At 39.8% G+C, this 24,128-nt stretch overlaps 1 protein-coding gene across 1 annotated transcript; it reads left to right on the forward strand.

The window, feature by feature from the left end:
• The first annotated feature begins 1,920 nt into the window (after positions 1-1,920).
• Positions 1,921-19,904, forward strand: ATP6V1C1 (ATPase H+ transporting V1 subunit C1). The gene is made up of 13 exons (XM_048286804.1): positions 1,921-2,026; positions 5,257-5,435; positions 6,391-6,458; positions 7,565-7,650; positions 8,388-8,482; positions 12,183-12,274; positions 13,355-13,453; positions 14,795-14,863; positions 16,209-16,301; positions 16,390-16,483; positions 17,011-17,108; positions 18,249-18,375; positions 19,291-19,904. The coding sequence occupies exons 2-13, from the start codon at positions 5,304-5,306 to the stop codon at positions 19,384-19,386; spliced, it is 1,149 nt and encodes a 382-aa protein (XP_048142761.1). The 5' UTR covers positions 1,921-2,026; positions 5,257-5,303; the 3' UTR covers positions 19,387-19,904.
• Positions 19,905-24,128: the final 4,224 nt, after the last annotated feature.

Consider the following 24,128-nt stretch of genomic DNA (forward strand, 5'->3'; position numbering starts at 1 on the left):
TTGCAATAATAACGGGAAAATGTGCCTATTGTGAAATTTTGTAAGATTTTTCATTGAAAATACTTAATAATTTATCCATTAAGAAATTATTCTTGCTACAATTGTTAATTTGGGATTTAAAAATAAGTTTGCCCACATTTAAGGTAGGCAAGTTTCTGTTTTACCATGTTAGTTTCGGGTAAGTCTTTTTATACTGATATGAGAAAAGCCTCCCTAAGAAAATTCTACCAGTAGGAGCATGTAAGAGCACTATAAATGGCTGTGGGCAGCTTGGCTATGGGAACATTTTCAGCAGCCTCTAGTGCTTGAAGGACAACTTAAATGGCTGAAGGAAGACTGATCTGTCACATCAGGGCTTGTTTAACAACATTCACACTTTGAACTTGACCAAGCAGAGTTTGGAGCTTCTGGACCTACGAATACTTAAAGGGGGTAAGAGCACTGGACTAGAGGCTTGAAGTTGCTCCCAGAGACATAAAGCCCCATTCTTTGCTGGGTTGGACCTGTGTGAAGTCACCTCTCTGATATCTCTGATCACATTTGTGCCTTTTCTCTGCTGCAGTTCCCCACAAGCCATCCACAGCTGTAGAAGGGCTCTAACTCTTGCCTATTTGGAAAAAAAAAACCAAAAAAAACAACCTAAGAAAAATAGGAACAAACCATTTGGTTCCCTAAAACCAGCAAACCAAAATAGTTTGCCTTTTGTGTTCTGCTTTTTTTGGATAATGTTGTGAATTAAGATGACAGGCAGTATCACACAACTTAGCTAGCAACAGAGCAATTTACAACCTGCTCTTTTTCACTCAGCATTTCTACTCTGAGCTAAGACAAATGGGGTTTGGTGCCAAAATAAAACAGCAACAGTTTCTTCTCAACTCTGTGTTTTCCCACTTGACCTGCATGCAAGCCTTCCCTTTTCCCAAGCCCTTCACTGCAGACTGACAGCAGTAAAGCATTTCAGCACACATTCCCACAGTTGTGATCCCTGAAGTACCGCTCTGTTTTCCAACACTGGGTGTTTTCCAAGAGCTGATCTTCTCCCCTGTACTGGGCACTGGTGAGGCCACACCCTCGAGTGCTGTGTCCAGTTCTGGGCCCCTCAATTCAGGAAGGACATTGAGGTGCTGGAGCGTGCTCAGAGGAGGACAACTGAGCTGGTGAAGGGTCTGGGGCACAAGTCCCATGAGGAGCAGCTGAGGGAGCTGGGGGTGTTTAGCCTGGAGAAAAAGAGCCTCAGAAGTGACCTTACCACTCTCTACAACTCCCTGAAAGGAATTGTAGCCAGGTGGGGGTCAGGCTCTCTCCCAGGTAACAGGCAGTAGATCAAGAGGACATGGCCTCAAACTGTGCCGGGGGAGGTTTAGGTTGGACATTAGTAGGAATTTCTTCACTGGGACGGTGACTGAACAGCAAAAGGGATTGCCTGTGCCCAAGGAGGTGGTGGAGTCACTGTCCCCAGAGGTGCTTAAGGAAAGACTGGATGTGGCACTCAGTGCCGAGCACTGATATACACGGTGGTGTTCAACACTGGTTGGACTCGATAACCCTAGAGATCTTTTCCAATCTAAATGTTTCCTTGACTTTGTGATCCTGTGATCTCAGGAAAATCTACTGGCGGCAGCAAGAACAAATACACATGCTTTCAAACCCGTCCATCCTTCTCTGCCCTAAGGGCAGAATCATACAAAGCCTTCTTGACACGGGGCCGCCCTGAGCCACATGTGGCTTTCACACTAATTCCCTAATCAAGCCCAGATTAATCAGAAGTGCCCGGGCCCTGAGGCCATCGGTGTCCCGAGGTGCCCGGGCGAGCCCCGACAGCGGAAAGCGCGGGAAGACACCAGCGACGGCGCCAGGGCAAGCCTCGAACCCGCGACTTCATCGGACCCGTCACTCACTGCGCCGCTGCGTCACAGCGCGTGCTCCCGCCCCTCGAGCCCAGCGCTGCGGCGGCGTCAGCTGACCGCGGGTCACGTGACCCGCCGGCGGGTGAGCGGGCGGAGGCGCCGGGGATGGAGCAGTGACGGTAACGCCGGGGCCGGGGAGCGGGCAAGGGAGGGGAAGGGGGGAGGGACAGACAGACAGGCAGACAGACAGACAGGTAGGTAGCTAGGTAGGTAGGTGTCTGGGCTATCCGGAGCGGCTACCGCAGCGCCCCGGCCTCCCCCGGCGCCGAGCCGCGCAGGGCCTGGCATGAAGGGCAGCTCCGGCCGGGCCCGGCGGTACCGCGGCTCCCAGGGCTCTGCTGGGCCTCAGGGCCGCCAGGCCACCGCTCTGCCGCCGCGGGGGGTGTTTACCTCGGGGAGGGCGACGTGACAGCGCGGCCTGCGGAGCCCGAGCCGGCGGCTGCCGGGTTATGGGAACTGGCATCTAATCCCTGTGATCCAGGTCATCGGCTCCGCGGGGAGCGAGGGCAGCGACCCCCGCTCCCGGTGCCAGCCCCAGATCGCCTCCGCACAAGCGTGGGGACTCCCCATGGCGCAGTCTCCTCGGCTTCCTCGTTGTGGCCGCTTCTGTTTATGAAACGTGGAGGCCAAGCGCCAGAAGTGATTTCTGAAAGCGAGCTTGAAGAAGTGACACCCTGGGGACTTAGTGCTAAGTCACATTAGTAAATTGAGCTTTACTACTGAGCTAAATAGAAGCAATTGTCCCCTGCCCCTTGCCCTCTTTTTTTTCTGAAAAATGCAATGCCGTAGTTGAGATTTTGTTTTGACGTCACTGTATGTTTTTCCAGGTACAGCACTGAAAACAGTTGTTCATAGGTTTTATTTAGATTGTAGTATACTGCATGCAAGGTTTTTTCTTTGGAAATCCATTTTCCTAATAACATAGGGATGAATTAGTGTACATTATAAAAAAGTGCTGGTCGTAGAGGTACATGATGTGAACAACAGTTACATATTCTTATTGCTTATTCTGGGTTTTATTTTGAACACTTGGTATTTCCTGCTTTATCCTGTGGTTCTTTTCTTTAAATTACTTGGCTTTCATTTAGTGGGTCTGTATGTATTTTTTGTCTGATCAGCATTTGTATCTGTTTTTCTAACCATTCTGTAGCACTTCTCCTTTCTTCACTTCTTGTTTGGTATTCTCCATTGTTCTGATTTCAAGCTCCCTCATGTAAAACACTTAAAACTCTTCTACCAAGTTTCTTGTTCCCTTGTGTGCATTTGATAATACCTCCATTTTACCTGGAATGGGAAATCATCTTCCTTCCCATGGCTATTAGAAATGGAACAGAGGTTCAGAAAAACCAACCACACAGACAGAAAATGGTGAGGGAGAAAGGGAAGTCCAGTGACTTAATGATTCCTAGGAGCTGCAACTGTTCCACCTGTGCCACTTCTGGAAACTTTATAAATATTCTTTATAGAGTACTGATGTTTGTGGAAAATATGAGAGTGCAATATTCCATGTGTCCTACTGAGTAGGATTCTGGATTTCTGTGTTATGGCTCTTTTGTCCTTTACTTTGATATTTGCGAATTGCTTCTGCCACCACCTAGTTTGTTTATCCAACATTTATTCCACAGCTTTTTCTAGTCCTAGTCTAGTCAAATCCAGACAAAAACAATTTAAAGCTTTAACACTTTGAGTGTGTATGTGAGCTGTAGTGGTGTCTCCCAGAGTAGGTGAAGTTTACTGTAAACTTGGCTGTGCCTTTTATAGGGCCAGAGTTCAGTGAAGTGTAGGAAAACCTCTTATGCACCAAGTCTGACATGTATTAAGGAAGGTAATGCATCATAGCAGTCTGAATAAGAGGAAATTTCATTTTGTTCCAAATCATTGATAATTAGTAGACCTCCTGCAGAGACCTGTTATGTGAGATAATCCAGTTGGTGCTGAACAAAGAAGCCCTGTAGCATAGTGATGACTGATGTTGTGGGTCTGGTCTTGTAAATATTCTGATTTCTGGATTACCTATACCTGCCTTGGCATCACCTGTGTTTGGGTTTGTAGCACCGCTGTGCTGTGCTTGGTGGTGCAGTGTCAGACATCACAGAGTCCATGGTATCAAGGGCCCCAGTGACTGGGTGTCATCATCTCCTGCTGTAAACAGGACCCCTTAAGTCCACGGGGGATGGCTGCTATGCCAGGCTGTGCTTCATGATAATAATTTAACAGCTGGTAAACTTCAGCTTTAGGCTTCCTGAGTGGCTGAGCAAAAGAATCAGCAATCAGGCCTTTTTTTAGCTCACCTGGAATTTCACCACCCTTGATAACTTGCTACCCACAGAATGAATACACAGATGAAGGATCTAGGCATGTTGTTTTGGGCAAAGTTTGCTACCACATACTGGTTCTAACAAACACAACATTTGATTTGTTCTCCCTCAAAAAATTGAGTGTTGTAGTCTATGCTCATGAAATGTAGGTTAGTCTCTACTCATTCAAAGCTGCTACAGAAGACATTGCAGATATCAAAATTTGACATTTAGATTCTGTCAAGGTACTCTTTGATTTCGTTCTTCACTCCCTTATTAAAAAAATCCAGTAACTCTCAGTCAGCTGCTTCTGCTTCTTAGTGACAAAAGAACATCTATACTCTTAACTTCCTGAGCTTGACTGCAAAGTAAACCAACATAATTTGTATTTAGTACCCACACTTTCTTGACTAATGCCAGTATGTGTAATATTATTGATAGCAGTGATAACAGAGATCTCAAGACTAGAAAGTGTCCTCCTTTTTGTTCAAATTTTTAGCTGCCAGGAGAATCTTCTTTACTTGAAAGAATAAACTAGATTTTATTGCATTTAAATAATTTCCGGCATTTACTTACTTTAAAACACTGTCCTAATCTGAAAGATGTTTGGAAAAGATAAGTCAGAGTTGAAATTAGTTCGGTTTTTCTTATTTTTTCTCTGATGTGCTTAGAAAAAGTTGGTTTTTGTACAGATACTGGAAAATGTATATAGCTGTGAAAATATAATTTGGGTCCTGTTTTATTTGATTTATTTTCAGTTAGATTGTTTGCTTGTTATCTTTCTGTGAAATTACAGTTGAATGTTGCAAACTCAGCCCACTTTAACATACAGGATGGGCAGTTTAAAAAGATTTTCCAGCTGTGTAAGTGTGACTTGGAAGATAGGAAAAAATGAATTTGAAACCACATGATACTCCTGGTAAAATCTCTTGCAGTGACTGGAACTTCACTTTAGTATAATGTGGAATGAGGTGTTTCTCTTCAGGCAAAGCTTTGACTGCTGTACTAATGGCAGATGTTTTTTCTTCCTTCCGTTGCTTCCCTTCTGCTAGCATCTTGCATCTTCAGAATCAACAAACATCAAGATAAAGGCACAAAAATGACTGAGTTTTGGCTGATTTCTGCTCCTGGGGAAAAAACCTGTCAACAGACATGGGAGAAGCTACATGCAGCAACTACAAAACATAACAATCTTTCTACTAATTCAAAGTTCAATATTCCGGACTTGAAGGTATGTAAACCCCATGTCATGTCCTAAGAAGTGTGTTTGTTTTGCATCATCTTTGTTTCTCTAGATTAAAACTTGCAGACATTTTAGAGAGAACAGCTGACTTCTCTTGATGTTTATGTGTGGATCTAAGAAATAATTCAGACAACAGTTACCTTTTTTTCTAAACTTCTGAGTTAGTTGTTCACTCTGTAAGTTTTCAAGATTCAGCAACCTGGGTTCTTTCAGCTACTAAAGCAGTTTTTCCAAGGATGGTAGTCTTGATCTCATAGTGGTAGCAGTTACTTGGAGAAGAAAAATGGGAACTTGTGATCTGATTATTGAGAGTTTCCTTTGACTGTTTTGTTTCGCCTTTTTAAAAAATTATTTAAATGAAGTTTTTTTTCTTCTGAATTGTCTGCTCCTTTTCTGTCTGAGGTACAGTGAAAAGGCTCAAATTAAAATGCAGGTGTTGATCAGACAGCTGCTCTGCTGGATATTCTATTACCCAAGATGCAAAAAGTCCAGACTCTTGTTGGTCTGATTGCTGCAGTACTCTTGTATCGTCAAAGTTTTCAAAGTCCAGATTGCCTCAAGTGCTGAGATTCCTGATCACTGAAATTTCACATTTCATCTAAAGTAGTAAATTAAATGCTGAAACAACTGCCTTGTGAAAAATGCAGCCAATTCATAGTATAGACATTGTTTTAACATGTTTTGGATGGCTGGATTGCAGAACTGAAACTGAGCACCAAACTAGTGAGTTAGATCTGATCCTGTGGTGCTTTGAGGGGGGGTGTCTTTAACAAACGAAACACAGTGTGACTTTGGTAAATCAAGATGTCTGAGATCTTAGAGTCCAGCATTTTATGTAGTTCTGCAGAGCTATGTGTTGGGGAGATGTAGCTTTTACTGTTAGTTGGTTTTATCTTTCTATGTTTATATACATCTGCTTATGCATTTCGATCTTTGCTTCTAGGTTGGCACACTGGATGTTTTGGTTGGTTTGTCAGATGAGCTGGCTAAACTGGATGCGTTTGTGGAGAGGTAACAGTTTATTTTTACTAGGGTGCAAAGTATTAGAATAATGATGTGATGGTTTGCTGAGTCCTAATAATGCACAGGTTATTTTCACCATTTTTTGTATCACGGTGATCCTCTGGAGGCAGTCAGCAAGCTAAGATTTAAGAATGCCAAGATGCTGGTTTTCACAGTATCTGTTCTTGAAAAAAGAAAAACAATCTGAACTTCTTATGGAATAGTGGGACATTATGCATTGAGGAAGGATGGTTCTCCCTGTAGTAGTGCTGTGTGCTGCTGGGTCCTGGAGAATTGTTAACAATTGAGCCTGACAGCTGCAGGAAGTAGTGATGAAATGAAGTAAAAGCTTGTTCTTTTAGCAGGAGTACTGTTTATGCACTTTGAAAAAGTAACCGTGTAATTTCCTAATCCATAGAAGTGCTTAAACAGTATTAATATTAAAATGCAAAACCTATTAATTTTGAAGAAACTAATGGCCTTTTGAGAGTGATTTTGAGCAAAAGTAGCAAAATTTCGCATAACCAGAATTTATGGACCCATCTTCTGTTTCAAGGAGAGAAATCTTAAGTAGATGCTTTTAAATAGAAAAGGAAACTATTTGGCCTGGCATGTTTGAATAGTATTATACGTGTCTTTTCTAGTTAGGAAGGCAGGTCTTGAGTGTCAGATTGCATTGTCAGGGTTGCCTTGTGTTTGGTTTGGATTACTGATGATTTCTACCTCGCTATGTATTTCTAGAAAGGAGTTAGAATTTTGGAAGTAGAACAGACTTCAAAAAAAGTTTTGCCATATATAGTGACATTACGCTTGAACTCAACACCAATATGAGGGACCTAGCCTCACCTTGTTGAGAACTGATGACTAACAACACTAGAGAAGATTTTAAATAAAGTTGTGGAATACTTTTGAGAAGTTGGTCTCCTTCAGATACCGAGCCCAGCTTGTGCTCTCAGAAAGCTTGAATGTAGAGCAATCATCATCCTTGTTCGATCCAGTCACTTTTGATCCAGTCTCAGGCAATTTAATATCAGTTTTATGAATGGTATTTCTCAAATAGCAGGTTTGGGGTTTTGGGGTTTTTTAAAAATATATCTTTATCTTTCATTTTTCAGTGTTGTAAAGAAGGTGGCCCAGTATATGGCTGATGTTCTAGAAGACAGTAAAGATAAAGTTCAGGAGAATCTTCTGGCTAATGGAGGTAAAGTGTTAACCATGATATCCTAATGTCTCCTAAGACTGTAGAAAGGAAGGTAATGATCCTGAAACTTACTGAGGTACAAGGAAGCCAAGTGCAAGGGGCTACACCCGGGTCAGGGCAACCCTCAGTGTCAATGCAGGTGGGGGATGAAAGGATTGAGAGCAGCCCTGCTGAGAAGGACTTGGGGGTGCCAGTGTGCACCTTATTTTAGTAAAGAGCTGCACTTACTTATTTAGTAAAAAGCTGCACTTTTCTCTGAATCAATATTTTATTTTCAAAGCCATTTAATAGAATTTAACACAGCTTGTATTGGTGCAAGAGAGGCTAATGTAAGTGGATAAGGGCTTGGAGTAGTGTCTTTCATAGATAGCTTTACAAAACTGTCACTTCTGGTGAGCCACGTGGTCATTGGTGCCTTTTTTGCCATCATAACCGTCCCTTCTCCCCCCCATTTTTCACACAGAGCAAGAAATAGTTGCTCTTATCTGTAGTTCTCCAGCCATCCTTGACTTGGTAGTAAATATCATTTAGGGTCTACAGAGGTGGATAAACCAATATCTGAAGGCAGAGTCATGGATAACTTAGCACTTGTTTATTTTCAAATTTCTTAAGCAATAGGCTCCACACATTGGAAGGTCCAGTCTGTTACGGTTCTCTTCTGTTACATCAGTTCTACATAGAATATAATACAGTAGTCTTTTTATTGTCTGTCTTAACAAAGTTCTTTAAAATTTTAGTTGACTTGGTCACCTATATAACAAGGTTCCAGTGGGATATGGCCAAATACCCAATCAAGCAATCCTTGAAGAATATTTCAGAAATTATTGCAAAGGTAAGGTAATTTGTTTTATAAAACTTCCCTATTTGAACTTGAGATATTTGTGCACAAAACTTGTTCTCAAAGCTATTTGTCTGTTTTAGTCAGCTAACAGTAGTAGTGAACTTTGTAGCAGTTAGTAACCAAAGAAGTACATTAGGATGTGGATAGGATTTGGAGAGTGCTCCCTGTAGGCCATCATGCTGTGCTGATTTTTGTTTCCTAGGATCACTGAGTTAACAAATAAATAGCCAGCAAACAATGTTTACATTTAAGTTGTGCTGTACTAGCATATTGTTTGTCTGATGTTCTCAAACCTTGTGGGCTGTTAACAGTGAACCAGGGAACTTATTTACGTTCTGAAAGCCATGACGCTCAGTTGTGAGGGGAGAAATAAGCCTTCATTGTTAGATGTAAAGAAAGTCATTTGAGAGCTGTCATGCGTTTCCTCATCTTTACTTTGGCAAAGTGTTTCATACATGGAGGATTTCATTTGCTTTGTACTTGCTTGTGAGCCTAGACAGGGTCCTCAGCAGTGACTGATTCAGACAGTGAGAGAGTTCTCTGTAAGCAACCCTTGCTTTAAGATCTTCCCAGCCTCTTCAGGTTTTTTTTTTTTCCCTTCCCTATTTTCTATAATCTGCAGTCTGGCTCTTGGAACTGCCTGTGTCACTAACTGGAAATACATAACTTGGAAAAAAGAAGAGGCTGTTCTGGGTACTTACAGGGATAGTTTTTGGTGATGGATATGTAGGGACTGTAATGGGGTTGGGATGGGGGTAAGTGCTGGCAGACTTGTGCTTTGCTATAACTGCAGATTCCTGAAACTATTACATTAATTTTTTTGCAGATATTACAAAATCTTAATATATGCTACAAGGCTGACTGAGAAGGCAATTAGTACTTTCATTTTTAATATTTTCTTTGGGACTATCACTGTATCTTGAATTTATTTCACAAATTACATTTAATAAGTATTCCTGGAAAACATCTGCAGTGTGGCCTTTTGTTGAAGGATCACTGGCTGTCTTACTCCTCTGAAGATTTGCACATTAAAAATACCTCACATATATAAAATAATATCTGACACTAGTACATAATAGTTGCTTCTTCAGAAGAAGGTATCCAAGTGAAGCACTGAACTTTTTACAGCTGTTGTAGTATAGCACTTGTTTTTGCAGTAATTAAATCTGTTGAAAAAGAAACAGAGGACATGAAGAGATATGCCCTTCATTGAAAATTATCAAGGATTTAGTGTATGTTATTCTATGTCCTGAAGTTTGCTAGATAAATAATCTGCTTCAACAAAGTTGTACTCTAGAATCTGAACTTAACTGTCTTATATTCCTTATCTACTTCAGGGTCCTCACTGAACTATTAGGTTGGATAGTAAATGCAGAGAAACAGGTGCTGGAGTTCAGCCTGAGACATCCTGTTGAGGGTTTCCGTTTCTCTTCATGTTTAGCTGTGCTTGTATTCTATAGGGACAGCTTCAGGACACCTATGTCATAAATCTGATTTCAAATAGTTTATAAAATATTTTCAACTGTGAGCCATAGATGTGTGTCCCTAAAGTAGGGAAGAGAAGGAAGATGACTGAAGCTGCTTTATGTTCTTATGGAAAGGACCCCTAGGAGATCATATCACCGGACTGAAGCAGTTTTGTCCCAAGGCAGAAAGGGTCCTGACGAAGATAAAATCTTCATGTTAATCACATGCCAAAGTGAAGATATAGGAAAATTGATAGAGCTACATTCATTAAAATCTGTGAAGCCTTTTGACATGTTGATGTTAAATAATTTGGAAAGCTTGTCAAATCATGAATTACTACTTTTCCTGTATGGTTTTATATCATCTTCCCTCACTCAGGCAGCAGATTGTGATGTCTGTCAAAATGAGTAATGGCAATTGCAGTGGGGAGTTTGTCAGCTGAAAAGAAATTACAGCAGTGTTAGAAACATTTAAAATGAAATGAAATCTGCTGAAACTATCCATCAAGTTTTTTCAGCTTTTAACTTTCAGGAGTTCTGTGAACCCCAGTGTCAATATAGAAGACTTTGGAGTTGGCATCTGTGCTATATGAGCGCTGTCACTTAAGTCATTCTTCGAATTTGAAATTAGTCATCAGACTTACGCAAGGAGACAACTTCAATATTTTTACTGCCCTAGTCCAACCTTTTCAGCAAGCCAGGCATCCACTGAAGTACAACAGCTCAGTTGTATGGCTACAAGAAGACACTCGTGTATTGCCAATGACTGCATAAGTGGTTTAAATATCTGGGATTGCTTTGTGTAGAAATAGGCTCACTAGGTTAGATTGGCACTTTCTTTAGCAATACTGTGAGTCTGCCTCCTTTTGCAATGACCTTTGTGAGTTACTCACCAATTCAACTCCCAAAAGGAAGTTTGTTTTGTTGCTTCATTTGGTAATTTTACAAAAATTTATTTTCAAGAACTCCATTGTAACATTGGAGTTTATGGTTCTGTATTCTCTAACATTCAACAGGAAGCAAAGCTGGTGGTTTTGAACAGTAAACTTTAGTCAGTGTAGCAGTAACAGGTTTTGGTCTAAGCAGTCATCTTTCAAAAGACTACTGACTCTACAAATGAGAGCAGTTAGAGTATTGTCAATTAGGAAATGGTGAATGGGACTGGTTTGTAAAAGCACTGTTTGGTATCAATGGTGTTTGGGTTTTGTCATTAAGTAATGCATAGTTAGACTGTTATTGAAAGTGTTGATCCTTGGAAAAGACAGAGGGAAAGGTTGTCAGTCTGAGAAAAAGCTGAAATGCACAAAGGTACTAGCTTAATATCTTCTGATTAATTTTCCCCTTAATGCTGTCTTCTAGATGTAAAAAGAAAGGTGTTAGTGTTACTTTTTGTAGTATAAAAAAGTTTTCATGAAAGTATATGTCTTGGGTGACACCTGCTGAAATGGTCTGCATGCTTTGCTAAAGGTTATATCAGTCCAAGGATTTAAATAGCCTTAAGTACTCCTCTGTTTAATTTTGCCATTTTCAGAGTATTTTGTCTAAAGCATTGCTGTATCTGTAAAGGTGCAAGCTGTTAATGTGTTGCCACACAAAACAAACAGAATGTTCAGGCGTTTGGTGACTTCCTGCTAGTCAAGCCAATTTAGGTGTTACCATAAACAAGGTCTCTAATTAAGTGACCTTGCTTTTAAGAGAGATTTATTTTGTGGAAACAAAATCATATCTGGATCTCCAAGCTGAAGTGTTTTATGGAAACAAAATGTTTTGTCAGTGGTCTAAGTCAAAATAAAGGGAGAGTTCCTTTACTGTGTTAAGCAACTTGTCCTTGGAAACTTTACGTGCTTGTACCTCCATACTACAGTGAGGAGGCAGTGAAGGAGGCAGTGGGCAGCATTTTAAAGCCAGACCAACACTGTGCCACGTTCTTTCAGTTACCCAGCTATTACTGAGTGCATTGATTTTAAAACACTTCCTTGTAAAGGGTACACACCAATATGAGTACAGTTGGCTGTTTAAGATGTACTAAAGTGCTTCATTTGTTTTGTATTCTTCCACTTACTGCCAAGTTATCTAGCTGGGAATGAATCATTTTTAGTAATCATGCTAATTAAGCCATCCTTCTCAAATCCATCCTCCGAGATTTACTTGAGCAGCAATGGCAAGGTGAACATAAGTTCTATTCTAGTTCTTTAGACACTGTCCCTTTTCTTTTCATTTTTAAGGGAGTAAACCAGATTGACAATGATCTAAAAGCAAGAGCCTCGGCATACAATAATCTGAAAGGGAATCTTCAGAATTTGGAAAGAAAGAATGCGTGAGTTGTATTGGTTTTTTGCTAATGTAACGCAGGAATGTTATGTAAGCACAGAAACTTAATAAAATGTGAAGTGATACAGGCTCTAAGCTTAATGTATTTTTGAGGTATTTATCAATCTTGAAGAGCAGGTGTCATAAAAGAACCTTTATTACCAGCTGGCTGGTTGGTGTTAACTGACTTGTGACTGAAAAGCAATTAAGAAATCACAAAAGCATGTACAAATAGCATAAATTGCTGGAACGTTTGAGAGGAGCTTGCTGTTAGTGGTGTGTAACACTGCTACTTATGTGTCTTGTCTAAACAAGAAAGTCTTTCCTTCACTCCAACTTAACTGGTTTTCTTCCCTCAGAATTTACCAGCAGAGACAGCTGTTGTGTACACGCAGATAATAAATTAAACAAGGACTGCGTGTTGTCTTGTCACGTACATGTGATGATCATCTGAAGTAGAGTTGCGGTACAGTAGTTCTTGTGTGCAAATGTGGTTGATTAATTTGCCTGAACCCTGCCATTACAGTGAATGGCACAAGCCTGAAGGCTGATTCAGGACCATGGGTCATGCCAATGACAGTATGTGACAAGCTGTTTTTAGGAGTGAGCCATAAATTCTGGGCTAAGCCATGGCAGTTTGTCAGCTGAACACCATTAAATCTATGTACATTCTTGGTCTTTTATGACTAGGAGGAAATACACTGCTTTAAGTTTTTATTGATGTTCTGTATGTAGATCTGTTCTAGGTTAGTTAAAACTCTGAGGCTCCATGTACTAGAATCCACAGTTAATAGTTTTAATGGTTCTTGTGGTTTTAAATAACTTCTAAAAAGAAAAGTTGGCCACTTAAGCATGTGACGTATTTGGAATATGGAAATGACGCAGAGCAGTGGAGCTACTGATAAAAATTTCAGTGACTTTGGACAGTGAGATATAAAATGCATGTAAGGACATTTTGTTTGCTCTGCTAATAGCAATTGTGTAGGTAAAATGTCTTTTTGAGAATGCTGTATTATCAAGCACTGGAAACTTACCAGACAAATTAAATTTTTAAACATGTAATTGTTCTGGCTTTGTTTCTCTGCAGGGGAAGCTTGCTAACCAGAAGCCTTGCTGATATTGTAAAGAAAGAGGACTTTGTACTTGATTCAGAATATTTGGTCACATTATTAGTGATTGTACCAAAGTAAGTTTATTTATCCTACGAGCAGAATACAGTAAGAAATATAAATCGAATAATAGATCTCACAACCTTATAATACTGTAAGAATGACATCTGAATTTACTTGGGGCTTTCCTGGATGAGCAAGTAGAACTGTTAAGATGCTCAGTAGAGACAAGTGAGCCTCTGAGCCTGAGTTCCTTTGTTCACAGGAACTCATCATAAGGACTGCTGAGTGCTCATGAATTTCTTGAAGAAACTGGATATTAGATTTATGTCTGTTATCCGGTGTTTGCTATGACTAGCCATGTTCCAGATGGTATCCTTATGGAAATGAGTGCTGAGTACATGACTTGTTTTACATGAGAAGGCTTAATCATTAAATTATCCTGGTTAGGACTATGCCAACTTTCACCACTTAGTGAGTGAACTCTTTGCTGCTTTGCTCTGCACATTTTTAGATTGCCTGAATACTGATTTTTTTTTCTTTGTTTACTTACCTAAGTCTCTACCATTGGAACTCTGCTTATGTCATGTCAAAGGCTTTCTGGGTAACAGGCTGTTCTTATTTGAAATATTTAAACAACAGAAACCCCATCTTTTCCCCTGGCCAAGGAAAGTGGTGATACAGGTGCCCTAAAAACCCTTGTAAAATGAGAAGATGGCCCTTAGACTCTCTTTTTGGGGCTGCGAGCAAAGAGAGCTTTTAACTCACAAAAAGTCCACTGGCTCTCTTTACCCCAGGAACCATTAGAGTCTGCCACATGTCAAACTGTGGTGAAGGAAACACAGTTTTGCAGTGTCTTTAGCAGAAAGCAGGTGGTTAGTGTATCTCAGCTGTTATTTTCTTTTCCTTTGTTGTTTTTGCTGTTGAAAGGATAGAACCTCTTCACAACCAACTACAGAAAGGCAGGGCTTCCAAAATTCCCAGTCCTTCAGGCAAGTGCAGGACTCTAGGGAACCTGTTTATAATTGTGGACAAAGTACTCCTATTAGTAACTCAAAAGAGCAGAATTATGTATGAAGTATGAGGAGTTTCTGGTGAACCTTGACAGTTAGTTCCATTTGGTCCATCTGTACTTAATGATGAATGATTTAGTTTCATAGTTCTTTGATTTAAAAATGTTGCACTTGTAAACTGACAGGAAGACTGAAAATATGTTACTTTTGCTATTGCTATAGTTTATTTGTCAATAATTATAAAAACAGCATGAGGAGAACTGAGCATTTCTTGAGTCTTGAGTATTTCTGACAACCTACACCTGAGTTGGAAGATGTGATAATTAAATATTTTTACCTTTTAAAAAAAATCTTGATCCATTAATTTCAGATTAAAAGTCTAACCATAACCTGTGTATTCTTTAGGTTAAATTATAATGACTGGGTTAAGCAGTATGAAACACTAGCAGAGATGGTTGTACCACGTTCGAGCAAGTAAGTTGTTAAATGCTAAATCTCATATTTACATGTGCTGTGGTTTAGGAGTGTTCTTTATCTAGAGTGACTTTGAATTTTAAAGATTGGTCAAAAACTTGTCAAAATGTCTAGCTTTATAGCTTTATCTGATCAAATCTAATCAGATAATTGAGGAAAGATTCAAATTAACTCTAGGGTTAACAAAGCTATCGAACTTAAATTATGTGAGAAGAGTAAGAGAATTGAAAAATTAATCTAATTCTAGTCAGGTATATTCACCTCCATGATGGGGCATGGTGGAGATCAGCAGCAAATACTGGCTGCTGGCCTGTAAGCTTTAGGTCTGTATTCAGAGGACTTGAAACAAGTTGTATGTACTCTTTGAAAACTTCTGAAGAATGGAGAACTGGAAGAGTAAATAGTTTTGTTGTGTACAAAGAAAGATAGCTTGTCTCTTTGGGTTCCTGGTATCAAGCTGCTGCTAGGTGCTGTGATGGGCAAGACTAAGAGCTTTAAACCACTTTAGCAATCTTGTAACCACGTTGAAGGTAAAGTCCACATGTAGCACAAAGCGTTGGTTTGTGGTTAATTTTAACTGACAGACTGAGGTTTTGATCAGGCCAATCTGATATTGCCAGTCTGTGCCAGTTAAAAAACCTGAACTTGCTCTGGATAGCTTCATATTTGAGTTGCATCAGCTTGAGCCTAGAGGAAGATCTGCTAATGGTTCTTATTTAATTACTGGGAAACCATGACCTAGGGCTAGCTTAAGGAAAAGTGAGTTGTTAAACTGTTGGATAGTGCTTGTGCTGAAGACAGTATGACATTGAGGAACAGTCTTAATCTGTTAAAGCTTTTTTTCTTAAGGTAAAGCCTCAAAATAATCAATATTGTTTTTAACTATAAAATAGTAAATCTAGGGGTCATCTTTACAGCCTAAGAAACATTTTCTTTTCCCAACCTGAGTATTTTTAATTTCTGTACTTTTCTATTTTAAATCCATTTCATTTTTCTTTAAAGCACACATTTCTAATGAATTTGCAGTCCCAACTTTGCAGTACTAAACCAGCTTCAGTTCCTTTTTTTGTTAAATAATTTTTAATTTGAACAAATATCATATGAAGAGTTTTTGAGTGATGAAGTATCTGAATGTGAACTGTAAGATGCCATCATTTATGAAGGGAGTAATTAAGAGCAGTCAGTTACATTCTGTATGAGGTGCTTAATTTGGGAACTAAATCCTGTATAGTTATCTACATTTATGTCCTTGTCTTGTAGCAATAAAGTACAACTTGTGGTACTGTGTGACTGATCTGTGCTGACTTGAACCTGATTAATTCTGACATGTTTTCTTTCTGTGTAGTGTACTCTTTGAGGACCAAGATAGTTACCTTTGTAATGTCACCTTGTTCAGGAAGGCAGTGGATGACTTCAAGCACAAAGCCAGAGAATATAAGTAAGGTTTATTTTGTGTGCGTTCTGTCTTTCATGCTTTGAAGGATCTCTAGATAGGCACTTTTGATTTTTTTCACTTCCAAATGCAGATTTATGGTCCGTGACTTCCAGTACAATGAAGAAGAGATGAAAGCTGATAAAGAAGAAATGAATAGATTGTCAACTGACAAGAAAAAACAGTTTGTAAGTCTTAATAAACTGGTCATTATAGAAGTGTGAGACACCTAAGACTTGTTATTGCTACATAAAAATTTCATGAAGCTGTGATTCCGAGAAAGCATTGTAAGGATGACATGATGTAGCCAGCCTCCCACCCAGCTAATCTGCTCTGTGATAATTGAATTTCCTGCAGCACAAGTGCTCCTCACTGCATTGAACCAAGGGCTGGTATTGCAGCTGGTAATGTTTGAAGTTTGAAAATGGACAAGTGTTTGAATTACATAATCAGATACTACTAAAATGATCTTTAATATAGTTAGGTCATGGCAACTGGGATGGGGAACTGAAGAGACAATGGGAAGTCTCATTAAATTCCTCTTTACTTAGTATCAAAACACTCTTGAGTCATTATGTCCATAGTGAACTGTCTTTAATTTGTCTTTATTATCATGGTACAGATATTGAGTAGATGCTCAAACATGCATAATGGGCTGAGTCTTTTTCTGATGTTTGAATAGCCTAATTATTTTTTTCTCTCTTCTCTTTCACAGGGGCCTCTGGTTCGGTGGCTGAAAGTTAATTTCAGTGAAGCTTTCATTGCGTGGATTCATGTGAAAGCATTACGTGTTTTTGTTGAATCTGTTTTAAGGTAATGAGGCAGATTTGAATAGTGATTTTCTTCCTGGATGTGGTAAGAATTTACATCTAGCTTGGGTTTACCAAACTGAGGCATGTGAGTGCTGCTCTTCTGGCAAGGAGGAAGAAAAAAGTAGGGCTGTAAGACTAGCTGGTGGCAATAGCTCTTGTTGCCAGTTGTAAAATATTTGAGGTAGATAATTGTGTCTCTTCCCCTTGCATAATCTTTTCACTAGTGCTTTAGGAGTTATAGATACTCTGTAAGTAGCAGGAAGACATACTTGCTGATTTTTAGCTTACTTTATGAGCTGCTTGTAACAAGAACTAACTAGATCTTCTATTTAAATTGGAAACCTGAATAGTTCAGAATAAAAAGTACTTGGGCTTTCAGTAACATAGTTTGGCATCATGAAATGTATGCTTTTTCTTCAAGACATGCCTTTCTAAGATTTTTGTAGTCTAAACTTTTCAGTATTAAACCACTCAATATTCTAACTAGAAAATTTCTCTGCTTTTTTCCTTCATACCTATCCATGAGTGTAGTTACTAGTCAAGAACACCTGTAATTGTTCTGCAGAGGAAGGACCTTTATTTTTTATAGTTGAAGATGTTCTTGCTGTGGTCAGCAAAGGGAAAGGTGTTTTTAGCCTTTTTGATAAGTTGTCATACAGGAGAAAAACAGAGGAGAAAAATCACGTTAACTTGCATTCATGCTGCTATGGGCTTATTGTGAAGACAAAACTTGAGTAAAGAAGAAAGCTGAACTTGATTGGAATGTTGGCAGCTGTTTCCACACTCCTAGAAAGGAGGATTAAGTAGAGACTACATTGTCCACCAAGTGTCGTAAGCAAAGTAAACTAATGGGGTGTTCAAAATTTAGTCTGAGAGTTTAGGTAGCATTGAGAATTATGCTAAATACTCAAGGATTTAAAATTATTTTACAAATATTTAGGCTTCTGTTTTGTTATTTTAAACTTGAATTTCTACTTTTTGATGCCTTATGAATTGTGGACACAGAATGGTTTTGCAAAAGTGGAAATGAGCAGAATTTCCTCTTCAGCAATAGGATTCTTTCTCAGAATAAAATTCTGCTTTGAATTATGAAAGAAGGGTTATTTCAGCATTTCCATGGTTTTCTACTTGACTTCCTCAGGTACGGTTTGCCAGTTAACTTCCAGGCAATGCTGCTTCAGCCTAATAAGAAAACAATGAAGAAACTGAGGGAGGTTCTGTATGACTTATACAAACATCTTGACAGCAGTGCAGCAGCTATCATTGATGTAAGTATTTTTTAACTGCTACTGGTATGTTTTAACAAAGCAAAAAGTCTATTGGCATCATTCAAAAGCTGTACGCCTCCATATTCTTCATTTTCTCACAGTACAGAGAATTTTGTCTCCTTAAAAAAATGCTGCTTCTGTTTTACACTTTTGCAAGGCAGATGGTTTAAAGTTGCAATCAATACATTTGAAGAGCTGTCTGGTTTAAAAGTCACACGTGATTTCTTCTCACTGCATTCTTTCCTACTACCTACGGGAAGATAGAGACTGCCAGTTAGCATAGTAGCCCTCTGCTGAAGAAGGCTGAATCATTGTCAAGATGGAATCAGCCTTTCCATCTGTAGAGGTCTTATTTTCATGTTTAAAACTGGTTTGTTGGGAGGCTTATTCTACTAATTTGCTTTGTATTGAAAAGCATTGATTTTCACAGTTAAAGGTTAACTAAAGATACCATGAGTTTAGTTGAATTTAAAAAGATTCTTAACATTATATAGAATGTAGTGTATTTCCGGGCCTTTTTGTGGAAAGAGGATGTGAGAAAATTCAGGTGAAAATTAAAGATGCTGAACTTCATGTAACTTCCTGGATCTTTCAGCACCCTATAACATTCTTATCAGTGACTGACAGTGTTGAGATGTAGTAGTGATGGTGTGTTTACTATAGCAATGGATGTGAATTATTGATACAGAACTGCTTAGATTTTGAAAAAGCACTTTGCACTTAATTGTGAAAAATACTGCTAGTCATTTGTCAAAGTTCTAACTTTATCTGTTATTTAAACAGTCACTTGAACGTGAAAATTTAAGCTTGAAGTCTTACCTGGCCTATTTGCTTCTAAAACATATGAATATTTCATTTACTTAATAGGAGTCTGAATTGTAAGAGTATAACTGGTTTCAAAACTTTTATTTGCAGGCAACTATGGATATTCCAGGTTTAAACCTCAGCCAACAGGAGTACTACCCATATGTGTACTACAAGATCGATTGTAATTTGCTGGAATTCAAGTAAAAGTTCCCTAACATGACAATCTTCTCAGTGTTGGTGTAAACATAACAGAAGTGAGGTTGAAGTAACAGTAATACTTTTAACATTCTACTAATCATATGCTTGCTTCTTATGTTAGGTGAATTGAACACACTGTGGTCCATCTCTAGGCATTTTCTTTTTAAAGAACAGTGTAGGTAACCAGCTTTTAATCGACTATGTCTGTAAATGTATATTGAGAGAATTGAAGTATTTATAAACAGAGTGATTTATTTAAGGAAAAGCTTATCCCTCTTTCATATGGTGGTCTGTGTTAATTCCATTTACCGTTGTTTATAAAAAAACTTGTTTACAGAAGACTAGTGTAAATGTTCATGGCCATTTTGTTCATTTGATTTAGTAGATACAACTGTGTTAACGTTGTTGAACTGTGATGTAAAGTATGTAAAATTGGTATGAAATCGTGCTTTCTGAATGGTTTAAAATTACAATTGATGCACTGTAAACACAGGGAAAATAAACATACCTGTGCAAATGTGTCACTTTCTTGTACCACATAAAATTGCAGATACTTGTGTCTAAACTGAAGCAGTGTGTTAAGTCTTTAACGGTGGTGCATCCTGCATGCACTGGTACAGAAATGCAATTGGCTTCAGCACAAGTACTTTTAAGAGATGCAGGAATTAATTTTACTTTGTGCGGAAATGCTCAAGTATGTTTTTTGACCACCACATGTATGTATGAATGTTTTTCGTGTTTATATCTTTGTGACTCTAAAGAAAAGACGTGAGACAATTATTGGGAAGGTGGTGGCAAGCTGGGATGCTAACAAGCTCGGTTGAGCTGGGATTTTTTGATAATTCTTTCTTCTTTTCAATCACTTGAAGCTTGAGACTATTTTATGGCTTTGAATACTGTGCTCACTTTTTTTGGCAACATCTGTTCTACCACGCAGGGAGTGTGACGGCTTCCTTTTCATGTGTATAGAGAGGAATTGTTTATTTCAGTAGCAGCTATTACAAGTATTCTACCTGTCTGAATAGCTAAATATGCAGTAAAAGCTGCAGTACTATTTAAAACTGACTTGAATCAAGAGTGAGACTGGAAGCACTGATTTGTCAAAATTAATATCTGAAGTACTGTAACCACTGTATTCTCATTTAGTCCCTAACTGAAAATATCAGTGCTCCAAGCAGTATAGAGCTTTCAGCTGTGGGATCTCTAATCATAACCCAGCAGCACCTTTGAGGACTTGGCTAACTTTTTAAGTCTGCATTAAGATCTCTAATTATTAAAAGAGAAGTCTAGCTTTTGAGTGCAAGAGTTGCATCTAGCTACTGATTTTGACAGGGTTTGATATCTATGAAAATATTTGCTATGTAAATTTATATTTGCTTTTCTTCCTATTTTTATAGACAAAAAGAGCAAGATCAGGTGTTCTGTTGTGCTCACGCTCCCACTTCTCATTTCCTTACAGAAGATAACAGCTGTTTATTGTGTCCAGGTTGTTAAAGTGTGTGCCCAAGTGGAAGGGGTTTTCCCTTTTATCAGCCTGCTCTGCCTCTTCGACTGGCTTTTGTTACTGCTGCACACAAAGGTTGTCATCTTGGTTCTGAGCCCACTATAACACATACACTGCTTAAAAGTGAAGAGGGTTTTTTGTCCTGCCTCTCTAATCACAGGAGGAATCAGGCTAAACTGTGGTCTCTGTTCTTCACCTTTGTTCTCTTTTGGTTTTGTTTTCAAAGCCGTTCTACAAACAGGTGCAGATAAAGGCTTAGGTTTCCAGTAAGTACTGTATGAACTGCTTTGCTGTGTACTTGGCCCTGTTCAAGATACTGGTGCCTGCTCAATCAGCCTTAGATCCTTCTGAAATGAATGGAAGCAAAGAGCAGGTGGACAACAGAATGACACCACCATCCAAAGTGAGGGAAGTAGTTGATATGCTGGAAAACAGAGACAGAAATGCTGGAGAAATGGGCTGACAGGCACTGCAGGGACTTCAGCAAAGAGAATTGCCAAGTCCAGTGCTGGGAGAGGAATAACACTTAGGCCCCAGTATGTGCTTGGGGTGGACTAGCCAGGAAGCAGCACTTGCAGAGAAGGAGGTGGGATTGCTTGTGGGAAACTAGTTGTGCTTGTGGCCAGCCATCTCCTGGATGGCCGTTAGTAAGAGGGTAGCCATCCTTCCCCAGTATTTGGCACTTGTAAAGTCATGTCTGGGCTCTATAACACGACAAATGAAGTACCACAATGGAGAAAGTTCAGTGGAAGCTACCCAAGCTTGGAGCATGTGACACTGTGACTGGGAGAATCATGTCTCTCCATGCTGGGGAAGAGATGGGGAAAGCAAAGAGCAGATTTTACTGGTATTTATAACTGCCTGAACAGAGGATAAAGAGAAGATGGATACTTCAGATGTGCCCGAGTGCTTCTCAGAGGTACGTGGCAATAAGAAGAGGCAAAGGATGCAAGTCTGAATGTGGGAAATTCTCACTGAGGCTGTGGTGGGTTGACCTTGGCTGGTGGCCAGTTACCCATCAGCTGCTCTCTCACTACTTCTGTTTAATGGGACAGGGGAGACAAGGTGAAAAAGCTCCTGAGTTGAGATAAAGATGCAGAGATTGCTTACCAGTTACCGTCACAGGCAAAACAGGCTAGACTTGGGAAAGTTGGAGTTGCAGAAGTTTATTGCCAGTGCAAGAAGATTTGGTTTGTGAGAAGCAGACAAAAAGTGAAACACCTTATCCCTTTTTTTTTCGTGAGGCTCAGCTTACTTAACTCCTTTACTCCTAACCTCTGTCCTTCTGTTCAGCAGCATGGACAGATGGGGAATAGGGATTATGATCGATCATATGTTCATAATAATTCCTCTCTGCTTTACCTTCTTCCTCACAGATTTCCCCTGCTCCAGCATGGCTCCTTCCACAGGCTGCAGTCCTTCAGAGTAAACCTAGTCTAACACAGATCCTCTGTGAGCCACATTTCTTTCAGGGCTCGTCCACCTGCTCTGATTTGGATCCTCTAGAGGCTACAGTGTGGCTATGTGCTCTGGCACAGACCTCTAATTAGGCTGCAGGACAGTTCTTGCTCCACTGTGGTCCCCTCTGTGGGCTACTGGGAAAATAAATACCTACAGTGCATTTCCTTTCAATGATGGATCTAGTCTGGCACTACCTGTGGCTGAGTAGACTCAGAATTGCTGTTTAAAAGAAGGGAAAATTGCAGAATATTAAATGTTAGTGACCAGCCATAGAAGAGCTAGTGTCTGAATATTGCTGGGCCTTTCTAATGGTGAAGAGAGATACTTTGGATACAGGGGCTGGGAGTCTGCATTAGATTTGATTTACAGGGAAAGGCTAAAACCAAACCCACATCATTTTACAGTTTATTATATTTCTGTGGTTCTTCAAAGATTTCTGGCAAATCAAACGAGGTTAAAACTGTGTAGAAATGGAAATTTTTCATTTTGTTTCCAAGAAGCATGCCAAGTGATTAGGTTAGAGAGTAATTTGTGGAAGAAATGAAAAATGTAGTATCCTCTGGAATGTGAGGAGTATGAGAATTTTATTTTTCTTACAATTAAGTAACAACAGATGATTTATGTCCTAATAGGAAAAGCAGACATAACTGGATTGTCACAATTTACATGTCTGTAATCAAAGTCTGGGAAGGGGACACAGCTGCTGCACAGCACAAGTATCTAAAATAGCAATGTATTAGTCTTTTAGTAAATTTAACATAGATCTTGAAGTGCTGATCAATGCCATTTGAAAGCTGACACGTAAAAGTTGGTAATGAAATTGTGTGAGAAAGCAATACCTGCAGTGAGTTCCAGGATCACCAGGACTGGGAAGAATGAGCAGAGAACTGGGGAGAGGCAGAGGGAATGTGGTAGCCAGGAGCTCGTAGAAGGGGCAGTTAAGCAGACCTAGGAACTCATTATTGAACAGGAAGGGGTACAGGGGAGCATCACCATAGCTGAGGTCAGAGCAGGAGAGGGTTTCAGTGAACTTTAAGGAAAATGAACCACCACAAACTTGTTTGAAGAAAACAAGCATCACTCTGTCTTGAAGAAGGGCAAGAAGAGGATCTGGGGAACTACTGTCTGGGCAGCATGACCTTGATCTCTGGGAAGGACGAAAGAGCAAACTGTGCCAAGGACAGGAAGATGACTAAGGGTAGTCAGTGTGGATTTGTACCTTACCAACCTGCTAGACTTCTGCGATGAGATGATTAGATCAGTAGATGAGAGGAGAGCAGCAGATGTTTGTTTATCTTGGCTCCAATGAGGCCTTTGATGCTGTCTCCTGTAGCATCATTGGCAAACTGATGGAGTACAGACTAGGTAAATGCACTGTGAGGTGGACTGAAAAGCAGGTGAATTTATAGGGTCAAAGGCTTGTAATCAGTGGCACAAAGTCCATGCAGAAGCCACTAGTGACTACTGGAGTGTCCCAGGGTTCAACACTGGGGCCAGGATTTTTAAACGTTTGTATTAATGACCTGGATGGTGGGACTGTGCACCTTCACCAAGTTTGCTGTTGACACAAAACTGGGAGGAGAGGCTCATATGCCAAATGGTCCCTGTTTAGAGGTCTTCAATACGCTGCAGAAGCAGGAACATGGGAACTTTATGAAGTTCCAGCAGAGGGAAATATCAAGTCCCACATCTGGGGAAGAATACCAGATTGGCCACATACCAGTACAAACTGGTGGCAAACTGGCCAGGAAGCATTTTTGCGGAAAAAGAACCCGGGACTCCT

This window comes from Corvus hawaiiensis, chromosome 26 (assembly GCF_020740725.1).
Source record: "Corvus hawaiiensis isolate bCorHaw1 chromosome 26, bCorHaw1.pri.cur, whole genome shotgun sequence".
Lineage (NCBI taxonomy): Eukaryota > Metazoa > Chordata > Aves > Passeriformes > Corvidae > Corvus > Corvus hawaiiensis.